Raw genomic sequence first — 18220 nt, forward strand, 5'->3', positions numbered from 1 at the left:
GTTGTCTGAAGTGGAGTCCACTGATGGAATGAATCTCTTACTCATTTATTCATCGAATATTCATTAAGCATCTACCTACTGTGTGCACTATTGTTGGTGCCAACTAAGGAAACAGTAATGCTTTCATAAAAACTTCTAGTTGGGGAAGATAGACAATACACAAAGAAACAAGGTTATTTCAGAAAGTCACAAGAAAATAAGATAATGGGATTGGATGAGGGGAAGGCTTTGCTGTAGAGAGGTCAGGAAAGACTGCTCTGAGATTATATTTTGAGGTGAAAATTGACAGATGAGAAGCCAGCTGTTTGGAGATCTGGGGGAGGACCATTCCTGGGTAGACAGAATGTGAGTACATAGCCCCTGCATCTGGAATGGGCTTGGCATGTTCAGTGAAAGAAGGAAGGCAGGGTGACAGGAGGCAGAGGAGGCTGCTATGGGTGGGCAGGGACCAGATCTTTGTAGATCATGGTTTAAAAAAAAAGAGAGAGAGAGACATTCCAAAATCAGTGGAAAGTTAGTTGTTGGAAGCTTTTAATCATGGGTGTAGCATGATCTTATTTATATCTTGAAAAGAATGAGGGTTGCTGAATGGAAAACAAGATCGGAAGGAGACTAGTTTGCCTGGAGACTGTTAGGAAGTGGTTACAGAGGCTGAGATGAGAGAGGCTGGGGCCTTGGTCTAGACCAGGACTTTTGGCAATGCAAGTAGAGAGAAGTGGGCAGAGGCAAGGTAGATTTTAGAAATAAAGCCAGAAGAACTTCCAAATGGGTTGACACAACCCAGGACCCTCTCATCGTCCCTGACGATGTCTTTATCAAATAAGTCACGCACTCTCAATTTTAGCCTGTGCTGCTGGGCATTTTGTGATGCTCTGATACCTGGATGGTAGAACTTGGCACTGATCGTGCGCTGCCCTGTAGTAGAGTTAGTTGTGTGTGTCTCTTTCCTTCTGTAGTCTGCAAACTCTCCTTATTAGTTAGCAGACGCCCAGTGGCCCCCAGAACAGAGTAGGTGCTCAATGAGTAGTTGCTAAATTGAATCACTGGACAGAGGGTTTTAGAAATATTTGTAGAGTCCTCAGAATTATACTATCCTACGAGCTAGTTGCAAATTTTTAATCGTAAATAAGAACTTGACTTTCTTGGTGTGGCATTTCCCAGTCTTACCAGATCCTAAGAGTAGCCACTGGTGCTTGTTTAAAATTCAAATCCCCTGTTTTCTCCTCTGGAGAATCTGATCCAGTAGGTCTAGGGTGAAGATTGGGAATCCGTATGTTATTTAAGGCACATTTGGGGAAATACTCTTTTGAAGAATAACTAATATTTCTGAGTAGCAAGTTTTGAAATCCTAATGCCTGGGGACTTCCCTGGTGGTCCGGTGGTTAAGACTGCCCTCCCAGTGCAGGGGGCCCGGGTTCAATCCCTGGTCAGGGAACTAGATCCCACATACCGCAACTAAGAGTTTGCATGCTGCAACTAAAGATCCTGCACGCGGCAAGGAAGATCCTGCGTGCCGGAACTAAGACCCGGTGCAGCTAAATAAATAATAAAAAATAAAATCCTAATGCCTAATATCATATTTAAATTAATTGATTTCAGGAAGTTTTTTTAGCATACTAATTTACTGGAAGTTGCATTTGAGTTATTTTTATACTGTTTGTTTTTTCATTGAATTAATTATCTATCATAAAGTTATGCTAAAAGTATTGGTCTAGGTTGTGGGTTGGTAAACTTTTTCTGTATAGGGCCAGATAGTAAATATTTTAGGTTCTGCAGGCCATATACAGTTTGGGGAACACAATCTTCTTTGTGCATGTGTGTGTATTTTAACAATGCTTTAAAAAGGTAAAAGCCATTTTTAGCTCCTGGCCCATATGAAAACAGATGTAGATCAAATAGTTTGCCAACCCCTGAACTATGTATATGTATGTATGTGTGTGTATATATATATATATATATATACACACACACACATATATATTTTTTAATTTACTTTTGTTTTCCTCCTTCTCCTTAGCCGAGAGCCTGCAAGTTGCAGTGAAGGCCTCCCAGATGAGCGATGTGTGTCAGTCACCCAAGGAAGGATGTGGAGAACCTGCTTTGCAGGATGTGTTCAGTTCTCGGGATGCACCCGGATCGCCTACTGCTTGTAAGTGAGCATGTAGCCTTTGCAGTGAGCCTGGGCACAGTCCCTGGAGCATATAGTGGGCACATAAAATGAAGGCAGTAACTCTGTCCTGATTTGAAGGGTACTGAGTGTATTCTTTTGAAAAGAACCTGAGAATAAATATGCTAGCCTCCTTTACCTATAGAAGTGACACTGGTGTTCCAAGGACAAGGACTTAAAGAATAGTTTGTAGGTTATACTGCCATTACCCAGGGACGCTGTATACTTTGTCCAAACCCTACCCTGCCTTGTATTTGCTATGACTTACTGAATACAGTCTTGAAAGATCTTTTACACTTTTTGGTTTTTTGGAAAAGGGTCCCTGCAGTTCATTAAAGAGTAAGTCCTTTACCTTAATTTCATATCGTCAACTCAGAAAACATAACTCAGAAAACTAGAATCTAATGCATATATGTACACATGCACATGCACAGACACAGAGACAGACAGACACACACACACATGAGGTTTGGTGTTGGGGTTAAAGGCAGAAATGCCGGAAGATTCTTGATCACTGTTGTCATGCACTTTAGTTGAGGTCAGAATTCATTTATTAAACAATGTTTCAGTAGATTTTAAATACAGAAAAATAGAATGTGGTGAATCGATTTAGGTAATTTCTCAGAACCGAATTATATGTATAGTTGTGAGCTAATTATTTAGTTCCCTAGAGGTTTCTGAGATAGGACCATAAGGGATATAGTTTTCATTATGTCCTGGTGATTAAAAACCTTACTTCCACCCGGTCTTCTGTGCACAAGATAAAATGTCTTTAGTAGCTAGAGATTGGAGGATTAAATTGTCTTAGAATTTCTTTAACAGCATCCCTTGGTTAATTAAGATACATGGAAGCAGTATAGCTTTAAAATTCTATACATTCTTTTTTTAAACCAGAGCTAATAATTATTCTTAAGTTCTACTTTATCTAATCCTGGGTTTCTAGCTTCAGAATGTGCACATGTGTTTTTCATTTCGACACAGCCCAGATTTGTCAGGGGAGTTGTACTGCCCCAGGTGATTTCCTTTTTAAAGAAGAGCCTCATTATGCCGTTGAGGAAGTTCTAGCTAAAAATAGGTGCAGGGATCTGCCACTGTCAGCCTCAGCCCGGGGACAGCTGGACCGGCTCCGCTCAGCTCCTGCAGCTGCTCAGAGCACGGGCCGCACCTACCTCCTGTCCGACCAGGCAGTGGAGGCTCTCCCTGTCTGTATCCACATCTCCCCTGACATCTGCTAGAACCATCGAGGGGCTGTTTACAGTGGCCTGAAGTCAGGGTTCACGTAGAGGAGGGGAAGGTTGGTGGGGTCTTGTACTGGTTTAGTCTTGTGCTGGGGTGTAGTGCTGGGCTGGATTGGAACACGGTGCTACAAGAGTTTGATTCTCTTTATAGAGTTGATGAGGGTGAAAAGCACTGTCCTGAACGAAGGTCTGTAACTGGATGGTTTGGTTCTACGATTGACTGCGAGGACTGGGTCCTTCTAAGTCAGGCCCCTGTCAGTCTGAGCTTACAGACCAAGCAAGGCCCTCTGTTTTTAGTCCTTGAAATACCTAATCAGGTGGACAGGTATAATCTACTTCCTGTGAAATGATGAAATTGTGAAATAGGATACAGGAGCAGAGGGACCCGATCCATCCCACTCTGCTGCCTTCGTTTGGCTCATCATCAGCTTCCTTTCCCATCTGATGGTCCTCCTATCTATTGGGGGGAAGAGAGAATGGCTAATTCTCTGGTAGTGCTTTTGGCATCTCTCTAAGAGTTAAGAATAGTACCCAAGAGTCCAACTGTTTTTTGAGTGACAGAAAAATCTCTATAAAATGTTTGTTTGCTGTAGTGAAAAAGTGTTGACTAGCTTGGGCAAAATGAACTTAATTTTTAGTTGATATAATTTGGAGCTATTTCGGCTTAAACAAAAACGTCTTTGTAATAAAAGAGGCCTTTGGAATCTCAGAGGACTGTCATTTCCCAAAGACCAAAGTGTTTTCTAATTAATTTAAATAAAGAAAAAAAAAAGTATTTCCTTCATCAGTAATGAAGTTTCAAGATAGCACTGTCACAAAGCGAATATCTATTTCACCAGGGTCCTGATTGGACATGGTTCCAATGAGGCTCTGTGTGTGAAAGGGCTTTGGAAAGTCTAGTTTTAATATGTGCAAGGTGAGCATGGTATAAATTTTAACTGAGTTCACGTGGGTAAAGAAATAAAATCCCACCAATGGAGATTTAATGGATGGCGTGAAATCTGTATTTGGTACTTAAACATATCTCTGGACTAGAAATATGTCTGTGTTTTCATATGTTAAATATACAGTATTTACAGTATTTGTGAATTTACAGCATAAGTCAGAATTGTGAGGGAAAAAACACACTTGGAAATTATTTTAAAAATTAAGTTATTTGGAGATGAGGACAGCTTCTCAGTTTGTATGACTCTGAGCTCATAAAGTATGAGCCGTCTTCACCTGCTTAGAAAGATGTTTCATTCCTGCCATTGGATGCCTCCCTTCTAACCTTGTTTACGGTCTGCTGCTCTTGTACCGGCCCTAAGGGAGCCTTTCCCAGACCTGTCTCCTTAGACCTGGCCTGCCAGCCCTTGATTTTCTTCTATGGTGCCTGTTTTCAATTTAACCCTCCCCAGGCGGCTTTTCCTATTAAGTGAAAGTGAGATGCAGAATCCTACCCTTTTGGTACCACAAACATCTCTCCGCTAGAAAGAAAGAAAAGTAAAAAGATGGGTGACAATGGATGCTGTGGGTCAGTTTGGCATCTACTAGTGTGTAAGCTCCCTGGGGGCAGGGACTCTGCACTTTGCTCTGTACTTTTTTAGCACCTCTTATAAGAATATTCTATACATGTGATGTTGTGATGTTTCTTATCTTGGAATATGTGTCAGCTGAGTACAAAGAACCCAGTCTACTGGCTGATGTTTGATGATGTCCTTTTTGTTTCTGTCTCAATGGCGTGCTTCCAGCACTAGTCACAGAAGGGACAGGAGGAAGAGGCTGTTGGGATGTGGATCCTGGGACCCAGGGTGTGGGAACCGACCTGGCGGTCTCTGATGCGGGGGAGAAGGTATTGTGAACTGATTTGTTAGTAAACAGCACCGGTTACTTTGTGTAATAAAACCTCAGCTCCTGGTGTGTCCACGGCAGTGAATAGTCCGCAAGTGTTTTCCTGCATTGTTCTCAATTTCAGTATTCGTACTTAAACTTTCCAACTTTTTTCTTAAAATGTTCTTGCTTTTCTGATATCGTGTAGGTGTAAACCAAGAAACAAATGAAAAGTTATTAAAAAGATTTAAAACTCAAATGTTTATTTGTGTGTCTGCGCTTTTGCTTCTGGTCTCACTTTCCGCCCTGCAAACCTCGAGCTTTTCACCCACTACATACAGTAACTCTTGGCTGAGAGGTGGTCCTGGGCATCCAGACCCTTAGGCAACCAAGTGGTGCTAAAGTGGCAGAAACAATTTTGACTTTGGAGTATTCTGGCTTCTTCACTTTCTTTTACCTTCCTCTCCTTTACGATTGTTTTCCTGTCAGCACCCCTGTTGTCACCTGCCTTTTTGTGATTGATAGACTTGTAATCAACCTAACCAATTTCTGCTCTGGGGCAAAGTGATTCCAAACGCCTCTTCTTTTTTTTACGTACTATACACATAGGTTATAACACACTCTTTTAAACATTAAATGCATGAAATTTTCTATTAACATCAAATGAAACTGAGATGTCAGAGAGAGAGAGGGAATAAGAATACGATTCTGGGAAGTGGCTAGTGGGCCTTCCCAGGATCATCTGGGGCTCAAGAGTTTAACTTTATCTAAAATCGAATTAGGCACATTACCAGATACCACTGTGTGTTAATGTGGGAAGATGACATCTGTCAGATCTTTATGTAATGTTTTGTATATCATATATATTTTTGTATATATTACATATGACTGAGAAACCAAAGATATTTTAAGAGCCATAGAAAAGATGGCTGTGATTTAGTGTTTTTTTTAAACTTCATAGGCCAAAATGAAAATAGTCGTTAGAGTTTACTCCACTTACTCTGACTGTGAGCTTTCTAACTTATTTCTTCTTAAAACATTCCTGCTTTTCCATCCTTTTCAGGGCAGACTTCACTTTCAAGTCTGTAGCTTCCAGCTGCTTTTATGTTACTAGAGGGGGGAATTTGGGGGAGGGTTGAGTAGGAACAGCTTTCTCTTGAATGGAAAGCTGAGGTGGCTCCCACCCCTAAAGCCCTCCCCTTCCATGATTCAGTGACAGGTAAGAGGTTAAGTGTTCAGGGTCCTCTTTGGATGAACCTACCTGGAAAATGTTGCCATTCATAAGGCATTTTGAGAAACGAAATGAACTGACATACAGGGCAGGATCATTTGAAATCACACTTTAAAGAAGCATATGATGGGTATTTTGTAATTATCTTTCTTAATATGGTAAGGTAAAAAAAAAAAAAAAAAAAAAAGAAAGCATTTCTGAAAGGATTTTTCAAAATTACTGATTTCGTAACCCAAATGGCAAAATATCCTGTGTGTAAAGCACCTACTGCAGCTATGCACATTCACCACAAGGTGGCAGACGAACTCCATTGAAAAGGTGTTCAAACTTCCTGCCTGGTATCAAACCAATTGGATCTTGGGAATAAGTAACTACAGGTAGCACAATCCAGCTCATTTCTATGTTTCTTATGTGCGTAGAATATAAAAATTATATCCCATACAATCTTTTTATTACAAAAGCAGTGGAATGTGGAGCAAGGACAGAACCAGAAGAGCAGAGAGAACTCCAGAACTCACTACGGAACAGGGGTTCTCAGCCCCGGTTATCTTCCTGAGGGTTGGGCGCAGATCTAATGACTGAACTTCGTCTCCTTTCCCATCGTTTGTCCTTCCCCTGTTGGAGGTGCTGCTTAGTAATGACGTCTTTCGTGGGCAGTGTCGGGGACGGGTGAGGGGCGGGAAGAAAAGACCTGGCTAGCTTATCATGGCCCCATCAGACTGAACTAACTGAACTGAACAAGTCTCAGGTTACCTGAGAACCATTTCCTGAGGTTTCCATTTAAAGCTGCTCAGACAAGACCACAAGTGGCGTGCAGGAGACTGTAGGAGGGCAGGGAATCTGATGATCCCCATAGCGTGAGGTGTGGAGGGCCTAGTGGCTCCTCACTTTTTATCTATAGAATGGAGTGTGCGTGTCCATTACACGCCAGGCAGCGTTTTTAGGTTTGCAGGTACAGTACTGAATACACAGATGAAATCTTGCTACTCGTTGGCTTACATCCTGATGAGAGAAAAGGGACAATAAACAAATAGACAAATGTTGAATTCTGAAAACTGGAAACCCTCACTATCCACATGTGCCCCCAATGTGTGCAGTGGAGAGGCAATGAGTGAGGTAGAGATGCATCCCCTGGGAGCACATGGTCTCCTGTGGCCTCATTCAAGGCCTCTGCTGACAGGGCTTCTGCTAAGGCGCTCATGCATGGGCCCAGTGAGCTCTGAGAGGGAGGATCTGGAGCTGGCCAGCGGAGCGCTCTCCTTTGGGCTGCCTCTGGGTCTGGTTTCTCCTCCCAACCACTGTCTATTGTGGCTTTGTAAATCTCAAAGTGAGTTAGAGACCAGGCGTGATGATCGCTAGCTTCCAGATCTGGCCTCCAGGATGGAAGCTGGGCCCAGGAGACAAATTCAGCCTGGGCGCAGAGAGCTCCATTTACAAGACGGTTTGCACGAGGTAAACATTGTCACTTAGAGCCTGCAGCGCTCCTTGACCATCTTCCCTGGGTGTTTTAAGGGATGGCTGGGTGGAAAGTTGCCATGCATCTCAGGTACCAAGTCTGCACAGAGGGGGTTCTCTCTCATCAAGTGGTGGTTTAATTCTACAGGCTTTGATTTCTGGGAGGAAACAGTCACTATGGAAGAGTTTAGAGAGAGAGAGAGAAGTGATTTCCCTGAGGTCATATACTGTGGAACACTACAGTGCAGCTTTTCAAGAGTAGAGTGTGTTCATTTTCTTATGTTTTTATGTATTTTAGGTGGAATATAGAAGTTTCCCAGGTTCTTCACAGTCAGAGGTGAGCTCTGCATACCTTAAATATGTCACCATCCTTTGTCTGTGGATAATGAATGCATTTTCAAAAATTTGACACTCACAATCTTATTTTTCAGATTATACAAGCGATACAGAATTTAACCCGTCTCTTATATAGCCTTCAGGTAACTATGCTTTGACCCTGTGAATGTTTCTCTTCATGCAATTCACTTTATTCGATGAGTCCTGGACTTTAAAAATTAGAACATTTGAGAGGTAGTGAATGATCTTAAAAGAACACCAAGCCTCACCCCAAGTGTAACTCAGCTAGATGCTTTGAACTTCACCTGGTTTTGTAATCACAAGGCATCATCACTACTACAGTTTATACCATTCTTCTCTGAAACCATAAAACAGTTCATATCTTTAAAAAATATTGATGAGTATGATCTGGCTTGAAGTTTACAATGAATCTCTTTCTTAGGTGAGTATAGCATGACTTCACATTTTCTGGTGAAAACTTAAATTCACACCTAAACTTTTTCACTTCCACATGTGGCCTTAGGCCTTTGGGGCAGTTAAATAATTCATATGCTCTTTCATTGTTTTCTTGGTTCATCCACCTAACATTTATTGAGTTCCCTCTCTGGGCCTGGCACCATGATGAGGGCCAAGCACACAAGGGCAAGTGGTCCACAAAGTCTACCATCAGACGGCTCACTGTCTGTCCAGGAAAGACAGGCATTGTGAAAATGAGAACTCTAAGGCTGGATGATCCCTTAGGTCGTGCCCAAGAAAGGCTGAATACATCCAGTTGCTTAATTTGTGAGTTAAAAAACATTTTAAAGCGATGTGAAAGCAATGTTTATAGACAAATTTATAGAAAATCTTGATACAGGTAAATAAAGTAAAATGACTTGTGATTTTGTGAGAGAATTACTGTTGTCATGGGGGTATGTATCTCTCTAGTTTTTTGAACCATTTTATACATACTCTTGGAACCTGTACCTTTCTATGTCATCACTTGTCTCTATAGCACGATTTTTAATGGTTGAATAATATTCAGATCTATAGAATTTATCCATTCCTCATAGTTTATACTTTTGTGTTAATAACAGTCGAGCACACATCCTTGTGTACTGATCTCTTTGAACATATGTGAGTGTTTCCTTAGGATAAATTACTGAAATTATTTTTTGAGGTTTTTGATAGACATTGCCAAAATAATCAGCACCCCTCTCTACTTGTCCTCCATTTGAAAATAGGTCAAGTTAGCTCATGATCTTAATTTGCATTTTTTTGGTTACTACTGAAATTAAACGTTTTTCCCCACTGGTTTATTGTCATTCATATTTCATATCTTATACCTGTTTAATATTAAAAGAAAATAAGGAAAATAAAAGTCTGATTTTAAGTGTTTTTTTTTTTTTAGATTATAACACATTTCTCTTTATAATAAAAGCAAACAGAAAATCAGTTAGGATACAGTGGAATAACAGGAAGAGTAAACTTGACCTAATTAACATGCATAAAATAATACACACAAAAACTGAATAATATACATTCTTTTTAAGTACACCTGGAACATTTCAAAAACTTACCATATTATGGACCACAAAGTAAGGTTCTACAAATTTCAAGCAACTAAAATCATACAAAGTATATTCTAGGGTCACAGTGCAATTAATTTAGAAACCAGTATCAAATATTCTACTGGAATATCCCTGTTGATTTAGAAATTAAGAAAATATATGCTTAAGTAAATCAGGACTCAATGAAGAGAATATATTGAAGATTATAAAATAGTTTTATCTGAAGGATAATAAAATTACTAAGTATTAAAGTATGTAGGATACAGTTAGAGTCATGCTTAGAGAAAATTTATATAAATTTATTTATTTATTTATTTATTTATTTGGCTGTGTTGGGTCTTCGTTTCTGTGCGAGGGCTTTCTCCAGCTGTGGCAAGCGGGGGCCACTCTTCATCGCGGTGCGCGGGCCTCTCACTGTCGCGGCCTCTCCCGTTGCGGAGCACAGGCTCCAGACGCGCAGGCTCAGCAGTTGTGGCTCACGGGCTTAGTTGCTCCGTGGCATGTGGGATCTTCCCAGACCAGGGCTCGAACCCGTGTCCCCTGCATTGGCAGGCAGATTCTCAACCACTGCGCCACCAGGGAAGCCCGCTTAGAGAAAATTTAGAGCTTTAAAAAGCACATATTCAAAAAGAAGAAAAGCTAAAAGTCAATGAGTTATGCATCTATCTCAAAAAGTTAAAAAACAACAAAATAAAATCCAAAGAAAGTAGAGGGAAGGAAGAAATAAAGTTAGCATAAATTATATAGAAAATAAATAATAGAGAAGATCAATAAAATTCAGATATTGTTTCTTTTAGGACATTAGTAAAATTTTTAAAACCTCATATTGATGCTAATGAGAAAAAAAGAAAAAGGCATGAAAAAAATCATTGTCAGCAAGAAAAAGGGGACATGGACTAGATTACGTAGACCTGGAAAAGTTTACAATAGGGTAATATGGACAACTTTTTGCCAATTTGAAAATGTTGAAGTAATGGAAATTTCTATTTGAAAATAGGTCAAGTTAGCTCATGATCTTAATTTGCATTTTTTTGGTTACTACTGAAATTAAACTTTTTTCCCCACTGGTTTATTGTCATTCATATTTCATATCTTATACCTATTGAATATTAAAAGAAAATAAGGAAAATAAAAGTCTGATTTTAAGTTTTCACCAGAAAAAAATATCATGCTACATTTGCTGTTTTCTCATTAATACTTTACATCAAGACTTCTTTTATGTTCTATTGATCATCTTCCTATTCTTGATCTAGTACCACTATCTTAATTACTAAAGTTTTGGATTACATTTGCATGCATGACAGTCTCCTCTTATTATTTTCCATGTTTGTCTGTATGTTCTTTCATAAGAGTTTTGAATCACTCTGATAAATTTCTTAATCTTCTACTGAGACAGTTAAATTAAAATATTACTATATTTATGAATTAAATTGGGGAGAATTGACACTTTTGCAATAATTGGTTCTCTTGTCTGAGAACATGTTATTTTATGTTCTGCTGGAAAGCTTTGTAATTGTCTTCATGTAGGTACTTTTTTTTCTGCTAAGTTTATTCCTGGATATTTTTGTCTCTTTGTTCCTATTGTGAATGGAATTTTTTTTTTTTTTTCATTCTGTTTCCCCAATGTTGGTTGCTGGTATAAATACAGGTATTGGTTTTTTATATATTTTTTAACTGGCCAACTCATTGAATTTTTGTTTTTTTGTTTTAATAGTTTTTCTGTTGATTCTTTGGAGTATTCCAAGTAGAAAGTAAAAAATTGAAAGTAGTGGTATTTTGGCAACTCTTCAATAATTAGATCAATTTCATTTTCTTGGCTTACTGCTTTGGCTAGAAATTCTGAAATGTCTTAAATAATAGTGGCAATAGTAAGCATCCTTGTCTTATTCAAGATTTAGTGGGAATGCCTTTAGTGTCTTATATTAGATATACTGGTCTGGGGTAGATGTTCTTAGAGATTAATTTCTCATGTAAAACAAATACTCTTTCTTTTAAACTTTAACCGAGAAGGGGTATAGTTTGCGTGCAGTTCATTAGCTTTTGGGAGATGAAAACATTGAGTGTCCCAGCTTGTGTTGCCTGATGAAAACACTCACAAGGTCACATCTCCTCTTTTCAACCTTGAATGCAGCCCTCTGTGGATTCAAGGTTCAGAAAAGCTGGATGACCTAAATGACCTAGTTTTTGCAACACTGAAGCAAATACCAAATTCTATAGTGGGTTCTCTTAACCAAAGCTTTTGAGCTAGTCTAAGGATATGGGCTCTCAAAGATTTCTGTTCATGGTACAGTCATCTCTTTTGAAGCTGAATGTTTTATGCATGATTAAAGTTTTTACAAAGGATTTTTGAATCGGATGAAAATGAAATTTGATCCTATGTTAGAAGAATAGAGTTAGAGATGAGGTATAGGCAAGGCAGAAAGGAAAGGACACAGTTCAGCTGTGAAAAATTGAGAGGGAATATACATGTATAACTGAATCACTTTGCTGTACAGCAGAAATTAACACAACATTGTAAATCAACTATACTTCAATATAATTAAAAAAAGAAAAGGAGAGAGAGTGAATTGGGAATTTTCCTAAACTTGAAAAGCAAGTGTTATTCTCTGTCCTAAATGTAAATGTAAACTTTAAATGTGAAGATGAATATCCAATCTTCAAATTTCACCTCTCTGCTACAGAAGGGAGTAGTCTTATCCCAAATGTTAAATATATATGAAGAATACTTCATGGTAGCATTTAATTAATCTAATTGTAATCCTTACATGAGAGTTACCATTGCCTATAGCAGTTTTGGCATATAAAATGTTGGAGTTTTTGTTTGTTTGTTTTACTCTGATGATGCCCTTAGGATTTGTTAGAATTAAGTGGTGATGTGCAGTCTACAGTTTGCTTTAGCCAGGTCAGCAGAGTCCTGAATGGCTTATTATTTCATATTGAAATATCAAAGTTATTAGTACCTATTCTCAATGGTATCATTGTTTTCTTTATAATAACTGCTAAAAGACATTAATCAAATATTCATGTGAATTTGAAATTTTTTGAATTGATTTTCAAATTTAAAAACATGAAGTTTATTTCAAAAGGCCCCATTGAATACATTTTTGAGTCTTACTCCAAGACAAATACCAATTTAAAATATACCTTATTTAGTTCTTTAACCTTCAGAAGCGTGGGAAAGTGCTGAGTTAACAAATAGCTAATGGTCACATCCCCATCTTCCCAGCATCTGTTACATGGACAGCTTTTTAAATTTTTAGGAAAGAAAAATGAGAATTTATCCCTAGGAGAGTAATAATTTCTCATAACGAGTCACAACATACACACACATACCCAGTATGTGGCCATTTTCAATTTGTCCCTTTTCTGTTTCTTTGTGCTTTCATTGGGGACTTTTAAAATTAAAAGCTTCCAGGGGCATTTACAGATATTTTTTTGTTTTGTTTTGTGGAATCCTTCCAAAACTTGGCAGTTATTTCCTGTGATACTGCCAAACTTTTCGTAGGCAGATGCCGTAACTCAAAATGGTTTTTTAATCTGGTTGGTAATGTCCTCTGGGTTTTAGAGTATCTGTGTCCCTGGTTGGTAATGTCCTCTGGGTTTTAGAGTATCTACGTCCCCTGAAGCAGTCCAGCCTCCTTTTAGCACTCCATTAAACAAATGAATTTCAGCTTAGTGTTTTGTGCATGACCTTCCTGCTATAATACAAAGAAATAACAGTAATGAGACTAGCTTTACCATTTATACATCTAGCTTTACCATTTATACATCTCCTAAATATGATATTAACTGCTATTCTCGGGCATTATATTATAAAAAAGGTTATTTAGCAAAGCTTCCAAGTAGTTGACTTTTATTTTTATGTCTTCATGTATGTCATATAGCTTAAGTAATTTCTGGTTTGAGACTCAAAGGGTACTACCAGATTTATATAGATTCTTAAATTCTCCTGAATTACTGACTGTCAAGACCTCAGAAAGAGAATGAGGCATAGCACAGGAATGCAGAGTCCTGTGAATTTAGGTCCTGAATTCTTATTTAGAACACTTGCTTAAATATTATCCAACAACCAGCAACAAACCACATGTCCAAAAGAGGGGATGAGTATTGCTTCTGTGCTTTATTTCTTTTGTGTATAAATTCCAGGCCATACCACTAAGGAAATGCAGACAAGCCTATTTGAAGTGCCAAGGTCAGTCTCAGGAGGTAACTTAGAACAAGGACGGAAATATTCAGAGAAAGTAATTTGGTCATGCTTTTGAGGTGGTTCCAACCCAAGGTGCACACGGTATGGACGCCTTTGCTTTTTCTGCCCTCTGCTCGGACAGGCCGCCTTGACCGTTCAGGATAGCCACATTGAGATCCACAGGCTGGCTCTCCAGCAGCAGGAGGGCCTGTCCCCCGGCCCCTCTTTCCGAGGCAGCCCCTTTCAGGACCAGGAGAAGCACCGAGGCCTGGAGAAGCGGCGGGAGGAGCTGGCCAACCTCCACAAGCTGCAGCATCAGTTCCAGCAGGACCAGCAGCGCTGGCGCCGCAGGTGCGACCAGCAGCAGCGAGAGCAGGAGGCCCAGGCCAGCCGGCTGCAGGAGCGCGAGAGGGAGTGCCAGGTGCAGGAGGAGCTGCTGCTGAGGAGCCGGGGGGAGCTGGACCTGCAGCTCCAGGAGTACCAGCAGAGCCTGGAGCGGCTGCGGGAGGGCCAGCGCCTGGTGGAGAGGGAGAGGGAGAGGATGCGGGCCCAGAAGAGCCTGCTGCGTGGCTGGAAGCACAGCCGGCAGAGGAGCCTTCCCGCAGTGTTGCCTCGAGGAGGCGTGGAGGTACGGGTCTCCCTGTGCTGGCGGAAGCAGCGTGTGAGACGGCTGTGGTCGTGGTGGTTCTGGAGCCACTGACCACACGTCTGTCTTTTTTGCTGCTTGTGTGAGAGCTCACAAGAGTTACTCGGTGTGTAGGTAACAAAAGCTGGGACCCTTTAGAGGCAATACATATGCACCTTGACTTGAAGTATGGACACGTGAAAGGTCTGGGTGCTGCTGGATCATGGGTTCATTGTACTCTGAGACCCCCTTACCCGAGGGAAGAAATAACAGAATAGAGTTGCACCAGTGAGGCGAGCTTTACCCTGGAGGCACACTCACCGTGAGCATGCTGTAGTTCAAGCTCCCCTGTATATGCTCCAGTCTTCAGAGCTCTGTATAGATTTACCTTTCAGCAGATCAGTTAAGCTATTAATGTTCGTAGGTACTGAATTTAACAAGTACACTACTATTCCGTTATTCCAAGCTTATTCTCTTTTTGTAAATTTGACCTCATAAATTCAAAATCCATTTCACTAATGACAGTTAACATAAGTAGTATACTAATTAATCTTTGGGCAGGATAAAACCTTTCGAAAAGTTCCGTGTTTCATTTTGCACCCACTCTAACCATGCTTGACAATTCCATTTGTTCCAAGAGTTTACTTTTCTGTACTATGTGCCCATAGATACTTTTTATTTTTTTATATATGTTTTTATATCTTTATTGGAATATAATTGCTTTACAAAGTTGTGTTCGTTTCTGTTGTACAATACAGTGAATCAGCTATAAGTATACATATATCCCCATATCCCCTCCCTCTTGAGCCTCCCTCCCATCCTCCCTATCCCACCCCTCTAGGTGGTCACAAAGCACCGAGCTGATCTCCCTGTGCTATGCAGCTGCTTCCCACTAGCTAGCTATTTTACATTTGGTAGTGTATATATGTCAGTGCTACTCTCTCACTTTGTCCCAGCTTACCCTTCCCCCTCCCCGTGTCCTCAAGTCCGTTCTCTACGTCTGTGTCTTTATTCCTGTCCTGCTGCTAGGTTCATCAGTACCGTTTTTTTTAGATTCCATATATGTGCGTTAACATACAGTATTTGTTTTTCTCTTTCTGACTTACTTCACTCTGTATGACAGACTCTAGGTCCATCCACCTCACTACAAATAACTCAGTTTCATTCCTTTTTATGGCTGAGTAATATTCCATTGTATATATGTGCCACATCTTCTTTATCCATTCATCTGTCGATGGACATTTAGGTTGCTTCCATGTCCTGGCTATTGTAAATACTGTACGTAAAGTTGTAAAAGTTGACAAGCTTCTAAGAATGATCTGTGTTATATCTGACTTTCCTTTCAAGTTGGCTAAATTATATTTATTGCAAATAATTCATGTATACTGTATGTATACATGAATGTCTTCAACTTAAGTATACATTCATGTATACTTTATGTATACATGAATGTCTTCAACTTTTATTTAGCGAAAGTGAAAATGCTATTCCCTTAAAGTAGAAACACTTTAACGGCAGTGAGCACACAGCTGCACTTGTCTTTTCATTTGATTTTCATTTCTTTTAAGATATGCTGTGCGTTGCCAATTGAAGTTTTTGGTACTAGCTCATTAAAAGGGGATGGGAGGAGGGAGTCAAGGGTAATAGCCTTCTCGACCTCACTCATTAAAATCTTGTAAATATCCTTCTCCACCTCACTCATTAAAATCTTGATTGCTAAATTCTGTTAGGAATAAATACTTTATAAAACTGGTGCAAATTGCTGGAAGAATTATTGTGTTTTTTCTTTTTTCTTACACAGGTAATGGAACTTAATCAATCTGAGGGTTTATGTCATGAAAATTCATTCTTCATCAATGAAGCTTTAGTGCAAATGTCACTTAACACTTTGAACAAACCGACTCCAGCAGATATCCATCAGGATGCCACTTACCCCCCAAGTATATCTCATTCCGATTTGGTAAGGACTAGTGAAAATCAAGTAGACCTCAAGATGAACATTTCTCAGCCCTTGGACGTCAGCCATGAACTGTGGATAGCCGCTGGGTCCTGTCATCAGATACCCCCTCTCCACCAAAGCAGCAAGGATTCTTGTAAAAATGGTAATTAATACTTTAAACATCATCTGTATAGTTTCCACACGGAGCTGTTTTTCTGAATGGTTGGCTCTTCTTCAGAGCGAATCAAAGTGGGCCCTAGAATGGGAATAAATTGGTGCTGATGAGCTGGAGTTTGTGGCATAAACTTTTCTTTGGGGAAGTCTGGGGGCCATCGCTTGTGAGTATTGAGACAACTAGACCATGGTTGGAGGGCTTAGAGGATGCCACTGAGATGTGAGAACCAGACAGGGTTTTTAGGTCTGTGGGTTAAATAATAACTTTCCTTGAAAAATGAAGCAACTTGATATTTATTCCTCACTGTAGACCCAGCCACATCCTGATACACATACTTGTTGACTCTCAGAAATAAAAGATATGGACAGGGTTTGTGGTAGGGCTTTATTGTCTCTCAGGGCAATTTCCTGCAATGTTAGTAAAATCTTCTGTACTGCCGTCAAATACCCCAAATGAAACTGTTAACATCATTTGTCATTGTAAAAAAAAAAAAGGTGTTGTGTCTCCATAAGTACCTCATAATGACACAATTTGCTAATCCCATTAAAGCATTTGCCAAATATAAATGAAAGGCAGCTCGAGTTACCAACTCCATATGAATCCAAATGATTTAAATCTATGTCTATTATAAATTGTTTTCTGTGGGATATGAGGTAGGGAATGAGAAGAACTCGAAACCTCTCTACCGAAAAACAGATGGCATGCAATAGAATAAACAAATGGCTGGCCACATGGGTGGGAAATAAATCACCGACAGCAAAATGTTTCAGAAACATGAAACAAGCAGTGGTATAGAGATCTTCAGAACTGGACAGAGATTGGTTTCCATGCTTCATAGTTATTCTTAGTTTGTCAGTAGGATAATTCGTCAGCAATGAAAAGGTTTGAATGTGTTCAGCTTCTCTGAATTAGAGAGTAATAATTCTGATACTGCCTGAAAGTAGATGTATTACTAATCCAAATTATGTTGATTCTTAGCGGTGGATAATTCTTTACATTATTCAGTCACTGCTGTAATAGTCTTATTTCTTGTCAGCATATAAGAAAGAATGAAATAGTTCTTTAAGTATCGTTTCAAGTATTCCTTAAATAAAAAAGAAAAAAATGGAATAGTGAATTGGGGTTTAAAAAATGGGCAGAATGTAGCAAAGTGTAACCCCTTTAATGTATTATGTTGCAGCCCTAACACTACAGAGACCATATTGCAGAATACCTTCTCATGATACATGTTGCTTTGCTGTGTTGGATTCATTAAGTTGCTATCTGCAGTGCTTTCTGTGTTGTCACTGTGATTTTGCATACTGGCTTTGGGGTAATTCAGAAACTCAGTTTGAGTTAAACCACATGACACTTTTGTTTGAAAGAAGTATTTCTGCTTTTTCTGTATCTCCTACCTTTTTCTGTTGACTTGTGCTTTAAAGTAGAAAGCTTTTAAACATTTGGCAGCCTGCATGCAGGAGACAGAACATGTACTAAGGAAATAAACAGTAATTATATACAAAACCAGTG

The 18220-nt window shown here is 39.5% G+C and overlaps 1 protein-coding gene across 1 annotated transcript in view; it reads left to right on the forward strand.

The window, feature by feature from the left end:
• Positions 1-16827, forward strand: part of ARHGEF28 (Rho guanine nucleotide exchange factor 28) — a 285463-nt gene extending 268636 nt beyond the window's left edge. The window contains 6 exon segments of the mRNA XM_068535504.1: positions 2018-2149; positions 5136-5236; positions 8199-8237; positions 8332-8379; positions 14115-14600; positions 16399-16827. Coding sequence (XP_068391605.1) covers positions 2018-2149; positions 5136-5236; positions 8199-8237; positions 8332-8379; positions 14115-14600; positions 16399-16707 — 1115 coding nt within the window. The 3' untranslated portion in view covers positions 16708-16827.
• Positions 16828-18220: the final 1393 nt, after the last annotated feature.

Source organism: Eschrichtius robustus, chromosome 2, assembly GCF_028021215.1.
Source record: "Eschrichtius robustus isolate mEscRob2 chromosome 2, mEscRob2.pri, whole genome shotgun sequence".
NCBI lineage: Eukaryota > Metazoa > Chordata > Mammalia > Artiodactyla > Eschrichtiidae > Eschrichtius > Eschrichtius robustus.